This window comes from Gracilinanus agilis, chromosome 2, assembly GCF_016433145.1.
Source record: "Gracilinanus agilis isolate LMUSP501 chromosome 2, AgileGrace, whole genome shotgun sequence".
Lineage (NCBI taxonomy): Eukaryota > Metazoa > Chordata > Mammalia > Didelphimorphia > Didelphidae > Gracilinanus > Gracilinanus agilis.
The window spans coordinates 313,273,596-313,286,760 of record NC_058131.1 but is presented as its reverse complement, the minus strand read 5'-3'; the positions used below and the strand labels follow the sequence as shown (position 1 = coordinate 313,286,760).

At 36.2% G+C, this 13,165-nt stretch overlaps 1 protein-coding gene across 1 annotated transcript; it reads left to right on the top strand.

Annotated features, from left to right (window-relative positions):
• The first annotated feature begins 6,498 nt into the window (after nucleotides 1-6,498).
• Nucleotides 6,499-7,434, top strand: LOC123235354 (olfactory receptor 2D2-like). Its single transcript, XM_044661466.1, has one exon. It carries the CDS (start codon nucleotides 6,499-6,501, stop codon nucleotides 7,432-7,434), a length of 936 nt encoding a protein of 311 aa, XP_044517401.1.
• Nucleotides 7,435-13,165: the final 5,731 nt, after the last annotated feature.

The following is a 13,165-nucleotide window of genomic DNA, read 5'->3' as shown; positions in this document are numbered from 1 at the left end:
ATCTCAGTGTTATAAGGGAACTTAGGTCTTGTGAATATTTGCTAGGTAGATGACTCTATGTTAGACAGTGTGAAACTAAATGGATATAGTATCTCATTTATAGTTTACCATCTAGAAAAGAATTTTAAAAAAGAAGCAGGTACAATGAAAGTAAATTAACAATTTGCAGAAAAAGAGATCCGATGGCTAAAGGTTGATGTGTCTTTATATACAGATAATCTAAAGGATTATGTAATATTTTTGATTAGCCAGGTTATTCAAACATAGTCCCATTGTGTATTTCTTTCCTTTGGCATCATGAATTACGTAATTTTCCTTAGAGAGTGTTTTGATTCAGATTAAGTTTGTTCTGACATTAACAATAACCATAAACAAGTATATATATATTATTTTACACAATACATATATGTATATACTACATGTACATGTTTACATGCACATACACACATACACACATACATACAGCCAGCTGTATGCCAAAATAAGAAAGCAGGGTGGAGTGGGAGGAGACTATTCAATTAAGTCAATGTTTTCAAGGGTAGATTTAGAATTTAATTCTATTGGTTTATTGCTTTTTGTGTCAGTTCTTTTTGACTCAATTCAGTGAGCTGCCTTGCTGAGAGACATGCTGAATGATTACATAAAGGCAAATGTCCTCATTTTAAAAAATGAGTATTGCAAAGTTGAAAAGCATAAGTGATTGAAATTAAATTTAATTCATGATATAAATCTAAACATATTGTCCAAGGAATGGTTTGTGAGCACTTAGAAAGTTTGTGGTGAAAACTAAAGGCCAATATAGTTTCATCAGAAACAGATGATACTACTCATTGCTCTTAAAAATTATAGATCTAGTTCTTTTCCATGACTATGAGTTTCAGAGAAGGTGCTTATGTGTATTGGTAAAAGTTCCTTACTAGGATTTACTTACCACAATCCTATTTTTCAAAAAACTGACATATCAGGGGAGTGATATAAATAAATTGTGTCTGTATTTCTTCAGAGAATTTGAAAAAGTCTGTCATTTTCACTTCAAGACGCATATGTGGGGATTTTACACATGGATTTGTAACTAGTTGAAAACTTGGACACAACATATAGAAAGGAGTAGGTTGATGTCAATATAGAAGAAAATCTAAAATGAAATGGCTTGGATTGGGGTCATTATGTTGTTTAAGATTTTTATCAATGACTTGGATAAAGATATAAATGACATACTTATCAAATATTCAAATGACACAAAGGAGGAAGGAAAATGAAAGCTCTGAATGTCAGAATCAGGATGTAAAATATTTTGGCAGATTGGAATAATGGGCTCTAATGAGATGAAATTTAATAGGAAGAAATCTGGAGTTCTATATTTCAGTTAAAAATATCAACTTCCCTGGAGCAGGATTGTAAAATTGTAGCTATATAACAATTTATTTGAAAAAGGTCCATAAGCGCTAAATGATTTAGGAGTATCAAGTGGCAGCCCCCAAAACTAGTTTTATCCTGGGCTATATTCTAGTCTATATTTCATGGTGTTCACAATCAGGGAATTAATATTCCTATTACTCTTTCCTATTCAAACCATTTATGTCACATTGTATTTAATTCTGAGTTTCACATTTTAGGAAGAATACTGTCAACCTGGGGAGCAGAATGACCTAGATCGGTGATGGCAAACCTATGATAAACATGTTAGCACTGACATGCGTTGCCATTTTAGATGACACACGGTTGTATGTGGCTGCATACAGAGAAGTACGGGGCCACATGTCAAGGATGAAACATTTGCTGTAGTGTAGTATAGATACTCTGTGCACTATAGATGACAATTCTACCTATATTAATTTACCTATTTTGGTTTATTAAATACAGTTCTATATTATAATTATACATTTTTGTTATTTAAACTATAAATATTGTGAAATTATGGTGTTTTTTTCTCAAAGTGACACACCACCCGAGTTACACTCATTTTTTTGGCGAATTTTGACGCACCAAGCTCAAAAGGTTGCCCATCACTGACCTAGATGGTGAGAGGAAAAGAGACCACACTCTGAATATCATCAGATAATACTAATGCGTAGGTGATCATAGCAAGGGGTTTATTGCTTCTGTACTTTTTTCTTGAAAGCTGCAGAGTTTTAGCAAAAAATAAAAAAAATCTAGCAAATAATTTATATTTTATTCCATTTAAATGTATTTCCTTGACTCTCAGGGAAGCTTTGTTTCATAGGTGATTTGTTATACTAGGGATGGAGAACCTTTTAGAGGGGTGGGTAATATGAGAAATATCTTCAGGCATTGGGGAAGGGAGCAGCCTGGCCCTGCTTTCTAGTAATGAATTCTGGTGAGCCCTTTGCTGAGATGATGGTCCTAGTGCCAAAAGATAGTTCTGAGGGCACATATGCCCTAGGTTCGCCACCACAGGGCTATACAATTTTTACCAAAACAAGAGGGTGAATTTTTATATTCATTTTGAATGGGTTTTTTCATGTTTAGAGATTAGATATCACTGAGAAACTCCCAACAAATGCCAGGGTTTTAATAATAATAGGCAGAAAAGGATCCACAGAGCCAGAGCCAGCAGCAGTGGGGTACCAGTTGGGACTAGAAAGAACTCTGAGGCATGCAGTAGACTTTGCTAATCAAGGAGGAGCCAAGGTTGAGATTGAATAACCTACTTCCCTTTTGTTGCCCTCTTCTAATATAATCTCATTGGAGGAAGAAGTATTCATGAGACCAGCAGCACCTACTTCATACTTATTATTTCAGCCATGAATGCTGATTAGTTTCTAAGGGTCCCGTGATCTCATCTTCATGTAGTCATGTGATGTCCATATTACATTTGTGCTTAGTACATGCATGATTTATCAATTAATAAGGATTTATTAAGCATTTACTATGGACTTCATGGCTGGCCATGATCCCTTCTAGCTCTATACCTGCGATACTTTCACTATATTAAATGATGAATTACAAAATAATATGTAAATATACATGAAAGTATATGGAAAACACTTTTTACTACCAAATAGGATCTAAGGAAAATGACAAGCCATAATTCCAAGCAAAGATTCACCAATCAATTCTTGAAAACACACAGTTGTCAATTGCCTATTATTATGACTTTCTCTTTCTCCCATAGTTAATATGATTTTAGACCTACTTGTGAGATACCTGGGCATCTTTTCTAAGCATAAGATCTAAGCATAAACTTTCACTGATATAATTAATAAAAGATCATTCTTTGTCAAGTTCCCAAAACAGAATATTTATATCATAGATTAGATCTGGAGATGACTTTAGATTTCATCATTAGGTACCATTCTTTTGCATATGAGGAAACTAAGGTCCAAAGACATTAAGTGATGTGTCCAAGGTCATCCAAGAGACAAATCATTCCTGGACAACTCTAAGCTCAGAGATATAAGAAGCAAGGTATAGGCAGTACTGGGCAATAAGACTATTAAAAGCTTAAAGAAAAAAGACACCAAAAAAAAAAAAAACCAAACAAACAATAATCCTCTGAATGAGTGAATGAATATGGATGAGAATAAGGTTCAGAAAACTCAAACCTATCTCCTCATTTCAGAAGGACCACATTTTAAGTTTTATGATCTAGTCCTATGGTGACTAACCTATGGCATGTTTGCCAGAGGGGGCACTAAGAACCCTCTATGTGGACATGGATGCCATCACCCTAGCACAGAGTTTGCCAGAGTATGTTACTAGAAAGACAGAGGGACACAGGGCTGGGCTGCTCCCCTCCCTTTCTCCATGAGCTCCAGAGGATATTTCTTATATCACCCACTATTACTGATCTTATTCATGTGGTCAATGAGGTGAATTCTTTATAATTTATCATGGTTATTCAGACATTAAGTTTTGTTGATAATCAGGAGCCACACTAAGAAGGGCCATTTTGCAGATGAAGACATTCTAACACTCATCATTATCTCAGGTCAGGGTCACCTGTAGTAAGAAAGGTAAGAAGCCGGTTACTTGTAGCTTGTCCAGGCACCAAGTTGGAAACAGAATCACCTGTACCTTACCACCCTAAATGTTCTCCAGTCTACCATCCAGGACCTACATCTCCATGGGGGCCATATTAGGGGAGAAATACCGAATCTTTGTACCTTCAAAGACTTTCCCACAGGGAATAAAGTGGCTATGTTCAAAAAGTAGGCTGCCTGAGCCAGGAAGCCCAGCTGCCAGAAAGAGATTGTCTATTGTCATTGGTGCATAGGGTTGATTTCAAACATTGTACCAAAATGATTGCTACTTGAGGTGCTGTAGTGAAGACACATCTAATGTCTTGATTTCAGAACCATTTTTAAGTTTGGGATGTGACAAATGAAGTTCTATTTCCATTGGAAATATAATCAAGAGAGAAAAGGTGAAAGCAGATATTTTCAAATGAGGATTGGTGACAGGAGTAGCCATACCAACCCTGCACATGTATCTGATGCTGTCAAGGTTTACCATAGACATGAGTGAAAACAACTTTTAAAGTAAATGGGAAATTAATATATCTCCCATCCCTTTGGATTAAATGAAGGATATATTAGTAGTATCATTTGCTTATGGCCCAAAGTGGAAAGACACAGAGCTCCTTGTCTCTTTGCCTTGACAAGGGAAAGGAAATTGAAGACATCAGCTACTGTGGCCAGGATATCTAGCTGTTCCAAAGATTCTACCTTGTTTGTTTGCTTTATCTCCTTTGGCATATTTTTCCACTATATAACAGCAGAAATATGCCTGGTACTAAGGATCAGACAGAAGTAATGTCAACTGCTCCTTGTTATTTACATTTATTGATTAATTGAAGACAACACTTAAACTGAAGCACTGCTGCTCTTGTTGAATGTGAATCTGTGCCTACTTCCTCTTTTTCCTTGATTCAATTCCAGTGTCTTCCTTAGTGTATTAATATCTGGTCCACAACCTAAAGGAAAAGGGCAGAAATTTACAATGCATAAGCTTACAATAGAAGCAAAGAGATGTAAAACCTCTCTTCAGCTGAAGAATTCTATAAGTTATGATTAAAAGTGGATTGGAGACAGTTTAGTATTGAAAGAAATTATATAGCTGGCATAACAAAAATGAAAAACACTGAACTCCCATTCTGAAATAAACAATAAGCTAACTGTTAAACAAGTAATGGTCTAACATGGGGAATAATATTCATTGCAATTCCTTTTTTAAGATTCTTTTCTCATGTGCTACTGTGGAGTTCCTGAAATTTAAATCTCTGTACCTTTGTAGGAAACTCATATAGAAGATGCCTCTGATATTCAAATAGGAAGGTCTTTCATACAGTTTGAAATTCTTCTAGTGCTGCTATATTTGCTTCTAGAAACTTGTCCACATGATTCTTTCTTAGTATTATGAAGGCACAAACATGACTCTAAGTCATATGTGAGGTGATGCTCTTTGTTAGATATCATTATATTCAGTCATCCCTGAGAGAATCTCACCATCAATACCTGATGACCTATACATTTTAACTTTTCCAGAGAAACAATTAGATGCTTAAGTCTTGTGCAAGGGGATAATTACACTTAGTACTACTATCCCTTGACATATAATCCTTCAAACTTGGTCTTGTCTTTCAGGAAGGAAAAAACCAGAATATGAACAATATTTCCCTAAAAGCATCTCATACTTCTCAGAGGGAAGAGTCAACAAGATGAAATAAGATTATAGTTAAGAAGACTAACTTTGAATTTTAATGGGAAAAAAAATCACCTGCTTAGTTATAGAATAATATAGACCTAGTCTAAAAGCTGTTCATATGAAAAGAAAGTAAAGTTTTTGCTTGTCTGAGCTCAATAGGATATAAACATTATGATACTGCCCCAAGACTAAATGCAATCTTAAGGTTCATTATGGCAGTTCTAATATCATTAATAACTAAAGGAATAAAAAGAAACACTGAAAAATGTGGTGATCAGGTCCCATATGGAATATTGTATTCATTTATTGACTTTAATGAATTCTAAAATCTCAATAATTAATGTTTGAAAGGAACATTAAGAAAATAGAGCACTCATAGAAGAGAGAGAACATAATGATGAGGAATTTGGAAAACATATTAATTATGAGGAAGGTTGAATGAATATGACTTTTTTAGCCTAGAGAAGATTTAAAGAGGATCTGCAAGAGGTCATCAAGTATTAGAAAAATTGGTTAGTGACAGAGTTTTAAATTCATTCTGTATATCCACAGGGCAGAAATAGGATTAGTGGGTGAGGATTTATAACTCAATATGCAGAAACAGTTCCTTCAAATTAGAACCGCTTTGTAATGAAAGGGCTTCTTCCTACAATGGGATACTACTTATCAATGGAAGCATTCAATGACCACTTACATGGAAGCTGTTGATTATTAAGTGGGGAAGACTAGATAACTCCTAATATGCCATCCAATTTTGATTCTGTAATTTTATAGGTTATCTCCTCACATCAAATACCTGCAGTCCCATTTCAAAAAAAGCACAAAAAAAGCATGAATCTGACCAACCAGACCTGGGTGACAGAATTCTTCTTCTTGGGATTTTCTGATGATCCTCAGACTCAGCTTCTACTCTTCATATTGTTCTTGATTATTTACTTGGTTACTGCACTTGGAAACCTGCTCCTCATTGTCCTGGTTCTGGCTGACTCAAAGCTACATACACCCATGTACTTCTTTCTCTGCAACTTATCTGTGGCTGACCTCTGCTTCTCTACCAGCATTGTTCCCCAAGCACTGGTCCATATGTTGACCAAAAGAAAGGTAATTTCCTTCGTGGGATGTGCAACTCAGCTTTTTCTATTCCTCATTTTTGGATGTACAGGGTGTGCACTGTTATCTGTGATGTCCTATGACAGGTACTTGGCAATCTGTGACCCCATGCACTACCCTCTCATCATGACAAGAAAGGTTTGTGTTCAGTTAGTTTTGGGGTGCTGGGTTAGTGGGGTGGTAGTATCAATAGTGGACACAGCATTCACACTGCAAGTTCCCTATAGAGGAGAAAATAAGATTGCACATTTCTTTTGTGAAGCTCCAGCCCTCTTGGCCCTGGGATCTGCAGACACTCATAGAGCAGAGAAAGTCATTTTCATCATGGGTATTGTGATTCTTCTTGCACCTGTATCCCTGATCCTAGTTTCCTATGGCTCTATTATAGTGACTGTGGTTAGGATAAAGACAACATCAGGGAGACTCAAGGCATTCTCCACTTGTGGCTCCCATCTCCTTGTGGTTACCATTTTTTATGTATCAGCAATTATGACCTATATGACACCTAAGTCCTCTAAGGAGCAAGGGAAACTGGTGTCGGTGTTCTATGCTGTGATAGCTCCCATGCTTAACCCTCTCATCTATAGCCTGAGGAACAAAGAAGTGAAGAGAGCACTCAGAAACACTATCACCAAAGGACAAATTTGCAAACTTTGATCCCCTCAATATAGTTGATTTTGGCAATGTAACCTCATCTCCAAAGATTTCCATATGGTTTCCTGAGAAAAATGTCTTTTCTTGTAGTATGAGAAAAGAGGAAGTTTATATTCATACTGTTCTAAATAGCTATGTGTAAATATCTATGTAAATTATTTTGGATGGAATGTGTATATACTTTACATGGTTGTTAATTGCTCTGAGATCTTTTACAAAATGATACACTGCTCTTCCTTGTTCATCTAGCTTAGGCTTTTTTACTGGCAGGATTGGGGTGTTGTATTCAGACCTACAAGGAATTATAATCTTCTTTTTAATCAGTGACTCTATAATTGGGGTTATGCCTTCTATTGCTTCTTTAGATAATGGATACTGTGGAATAGATGGGGGTAGACCTCCTTTAGTGGTAATTTTTACTGGCCCAGCTGACTTTAATAACTCCACATCTTACGATGATGTTGCCCATAAAGCTTCAGGGATGTCTTCAGGAATTTCATAAATCTGTGGCTTTTCTACATCTGGGCTCTCTAAAAACAATAGTGGGAATAAATCTAGTGATTCCTCTGGCAGCTCCAGAGAAATATCACCTTCTGATGTATACACTATTGTTGCCCTCAATTTACACAATAAATCCCTCTCCAGAAGATTCATTGGGGAGTTGGGCATTAACAAAAACGAATGCTCCACACTAAATGGTCCAAGGGAAACCATTCTAGGTGGCAGCTTCTTCACTTAAAGGGGTGTCCCTGAAATCTCTACAACTTTCATTGATCCTGCAGTATCACATTGTGCATCAGGTGAATTTCTTAGTACTGACTTAGAGGCTCGTGTATCAATCAAACAATCATACAAGGTACTTCCCACTTTCAAGGGGGTTCAGTGCTTTTTGGTGGGGAGTGGACTGGGATAATGGAAGTCATAATCTCTGGATCAGGAAACCTATATTCGTCTACCTGTCCTTCACTCCCTAAATCATTTGCTTCCATTACTAAACTCTCTGTGTCTATTCTTCCATTTTCCATATTTACAGCTCCACCTCCTCTGGAAAAACCTTCATAATTGATCTCCGTGTTCACCCTTTTGAGATTCTTGCTTTTGGATGTTTGCACTAACCCCTTGTGAATATTTTGGATGGACCCATTCTTTATATAAGATTTTATGGCTGCAGTCTGGTCATTTCCCTGATACACATTCGGACAATCATTCCTACTTTCTTGATATTCATACCTAAATGCGTTTCTAAACTCATTACCTCTAAATCCATTGTACCCATTATAGCCTCTGCCTTGATTGTATTGGTTGCACCTATAATATGAATTGCCCCTGAAGTTATTAGGAAAGAAACCTCCATTCTGTCTAAACACCTGTCCTCAGGATCTTTTGTCCCTCATCAAGAGTGACTTCTTCTGCCACACATATAGCCCCTTGGACCTTGGTCATTATAATTCCTTTGTGGACTATTAAACTGCCTTGGTTGCCTATATTCCCTCACTGGAGCTACGACTTTTTCATGCTTTTCTGATTTATTCAGTTTGAATTTCAGGTCTCTTATCTCCTGCCTCAGGTCTTCAATTATCTCATTATTAGCCTCATCATGTCTATCTTTGTCGGCATTGTAAATGTAGTATGCTACCCTTTGTAATTCATCTAACTCCATGTCATACCAGTCTGGACTTTGCTGCTGAAAATACTTTTTAACCACTTTGGATGAATTTTTGATAAACTGCCTCCTCAAATACTTCACATCCCATTCCCTAGAGGTGTCCAATTCTAGGTACCATTCTCCAAGGTCTATTAGCTTGTCCATAAAAGTAGAAGGTGTCTCTCCACATTCTTGCATCACTATCTCAAATTTAGTTCAGGTACTTGGTCTGTTCAAGCACCCCCTCATTGTTTTAAGCATGACCTGCCTTGCTTAACTAGCTGTTCATATCCTTCTTCCAAATTTATTTCCCATCTGGGATTCACAAGAGGCCATTCTGTTGTTTCAGTCACAATCTTATCCTCCTCCCACTTTTTCAAAAGCTCATCGAGTATGATTTCAAAGTCCAGATAATGAGGATTGAATTCCTTAATAATCTTTTCCTATTTCTTAATCACAGTCACAGGTTCCTCTTCAAATGAGGGAGTACCCTTCTTAAAGCTTGGGTAAACCCTTTGCGATGCTTAACATTAATAAGTTGTTGCTCTGAGGTTAACACTGGGACTTCACGTAGGAGAAAGAAACCTCTCATAGTGTTGTGCAATTCTATGGTCTCTTGTTCTAGCTTAGTGTCCTTTAGAATTTGTTCAATGATCTGTCCTTGTTTAATTATAATAGTTTCCAAGTAATCCAGTTTCATATCTCTTTCTTTTTCCTTTTGTTGTTTTTTTGTTTTGTATTGTTATTATATTTAGGATGTACTGAATAGAGATCCTAATTATGAGCCCCATCAATATTCCACAACCACCTTGTGGAATCCATTTTAATATATCCAATAATGTAAGGTAAAGTAAATCCAGTATTGCCTTTGGTATTGGTATTTCCTTAACATACCCTGGTATCTTCTTGGTAAAAATTTGGGTTATATTCCCCATATTCATATTGTTGTTGTTAACATCATCTTCTCTATTAACTTCTTTCACTAAATGCAGCCCCTGTCTCTCACACTGAGAATGTCTCTGGCAGTTGACTGAAGACAGCTCTTCAGCTCTCCCTGTGGTGTTGAAGAGAAAAACTGTCTGTATTTCTTCCCTCTAAAATAAACAGTTGATTTAAAACAAAAGATTGTTGTCCTTTTTGGCTTGCCACTTGTTATGGGGAATATTGACTCTTATGTTGATTTGGTATTGATATCAATAGTTGTCAATAGTTTTAGGTTGGCTATTAGGTTTTATGAGAATCAGTTGTTGGCAGTTAGAGCATTGGCTGGTCTTGGCAGTTGAAGAAAATCTGCTGGAGACTGATTATACTAAAACCCTATTTATTGTAACTATAAGATGCAGGGAAAGAAAAGGAAAGGAAGGTATGAAATATATTGAATTTTATATATATATTTCCCTAAACTAACAATTCTAACTGAACTCCAAAAAACCTCAAATAAAAACTCCATGAGGAGTGTTTTCTGCATGTGAACCAGACCTACTCTAAAACTCCTTAATCTAAGATATATTTCTAACTATGTAATCTACTCTATATTATAAATATTTGTATATTGTTTCTTCAGATAATCAATTCAGCCTTCTCTGCCTTTCTCCAGTATCCAAGCTCCAGCTTTTCATAGACACTGCAGATTCCACAGAAATGATGTTCTCTTCTGCCCCTTCTGGTAGATAAGGGAACAGTCAGAATCATACTCTGTCTTTGAATCCTTCTTCAGTCTTTCTCAAACACAAGTTATTATTCCCAACCAGCTATCTCCAAAATCCTCAAGGAATATCAGAGGAAAACTGCAAACCGTCCACCTTCTGAGCCTCCAACTCAAAGAGTGTGTAGAATTCCTAACTGCCCCGTGCTAGGGGGATCTGGGAACTCTTTTCCCATTATCTCTTGAGGATTCCACTGTCTGAATTTAAAGGAGCTAAGTTCATTCAAATTCATCTTTCTAACCAACCACCTATTACTAATTATCAAAATCATCTAATTACTTTGTTAATTAAGAATTTAATTTCTACAATCTGTAACATGTCTTAAATGTGGGGAAAGGCATGAGGTGTTTTATATTTATATATATGTAATTATAAATATTTTTATAGTAGTGTTAATGTGGAGAACTCAGAGACAAAGTCTTAATTTAGAATTATCAACACAATGCTGTGGGAAGAGCACCATTTTTTGAGTTGTAGAGCATTTATTCAAATCCTACTTTTTCTACTTTCTACTTGTAATACCCTGTGAAAATGACATCGCCTCCCTAAGACTCAGTTTCCTCATTAGTAAAATTAGTTGGACTAGATGGTCTCTAAGGCCTTATTAAGTCAGAAATTTATGATCCTATATTCACTAGAAATTCTACAACGGTCTTTGGGAGAAAGAGTGATATTTGCTATAATTATTTGTAGGGACAAGAGACAGATATTTAGAAATTTGAATGGGGAGATATACACACAAAAGAAAACTAAGTTGTTCTTAGACAATGGTTAATAGAAGTATTGTGTTTTAAATGTTTATAGTTGAAATGGTGCTATAAGGAAGGCTGTTTTATAAGTACATGCAACATGTTAAGAAAGGCATTTTTCAGACAGTGTATATCCAAAGCATTGGGTCTACAATGAGAATGAAGGTTTGAAAACATGCCATATGTAGATTTGTTCAAATTACAGAATTGCATTATTAAATGACATTTCAGAACTCAGTTGATTTCACATGCACCTACAAAAGGGTCTCATGTAAAACAATATTGAGAAGCTATCAATCATTGTTTGAAGCTCATCTTCAAAAAGAAATGTACCAAGGCAGCTTATTCTGGTACTGGACAGCTCTAATTTTTTTTGGGGGGGTTGCAACAGGTTTTTTTTTTGACTTGAGCTATAATATATTTAATTGGCAATCACAATATTACTTTAGAATTCTTCCCTCAGCATTTTCTTTTTTTAAACATTTATTAATATTCATTTTTAACATGGCTACATGATTCATGCTCCTACTTTCCCCTTCACCCCCCACTTTCCCCCCACCCATGGCCGAAGCACATTTCCATTGGTTTTTAACATGTGTCATTGATCAAGATCTATTTCCAAATTGTTGATAGGTGCATTGGTGTGGTAGTTTTGAGTCTACATCCCCAATCATGTCCACCTCAACCCATGCGTTCAAGCAGTTCTTTTTCTTATATATTTCCTCTCCTGCAGTCCTTCCTCTGAATGTGGGTAGCCTTCTTTACCATAAATCTTTCAGAACTGTCCTGTGTCATTGCTTTCTGCTGTTACAGAAGTCCATTACATTCTATTTTACCATAGTATATCAGTCTCTGTGTACAATGTTCTTCTGGCACTGTTCCTTTCACTCTGCATCAGTTCCTGGAGGTCTTTCCAGTTCACATGGAATTCCTCCAGTTTATTATTCCTTTTAGCACAGTAGTATTCCATCACCAGCATATACCACAATTTGTTCAGCCATCCCCCAATTGAAAACCCTCGTTTTCCAGTTCTTTGCCACCACAAAAAGCGCAGCTATAAATATTTTCATACAAGTCTGTTTATTTATGATCTCTTTTGGTTACAAACCCAACAATGGTATGGCTGGATCAAAGGGCAGGCATTCTTTTATAGCCCTTTGAGCATAGTTCCAAATTGCCAGCCAGAATGGTTGGATCAGTTCACAACTCCACCAGCAATGCATTAATGTCCCAATTTTGCCACATCCCCTCCAGCATTCATTACTGTCCCCTTCTTTCATTTTAGCCAACCTGCTAGGTGTGAGGTGATACCTCAGAGTTGTTTTGATTTGCATTTCTCTAATTATTAGAGATTTGGAGCACTTTCTCATGTGCTTATTGATACTTTTGATTTCTTTACCTGAAAATTGCCTATTCATGTCTCTTGCCCATTTATCAATTGGGGAATGGCTTGATTTTTTTATACAATTGATTTAACTCCTTGTATATTTGAGTAATTAGACCCCTGTCAGAGTTTTTTGTTATAAAGATTATTTCCCAATATTTTGTTTCCCTTCTGATTTTGGTTGCATTGTTTTTGTTTGTACAAAAGCTTTTTAGTTTAATATAATCAAAACCATTTAATTTACATTTTG

Coding starts and splice junctions, on each gene's coding strand:
- LOC123235354 (XM_044661466.1), top strand. CDS start 6,499: ATGAATCTGACCAACCAGACCTGGGTGACAGAATTCTTCTTCTTGGGA.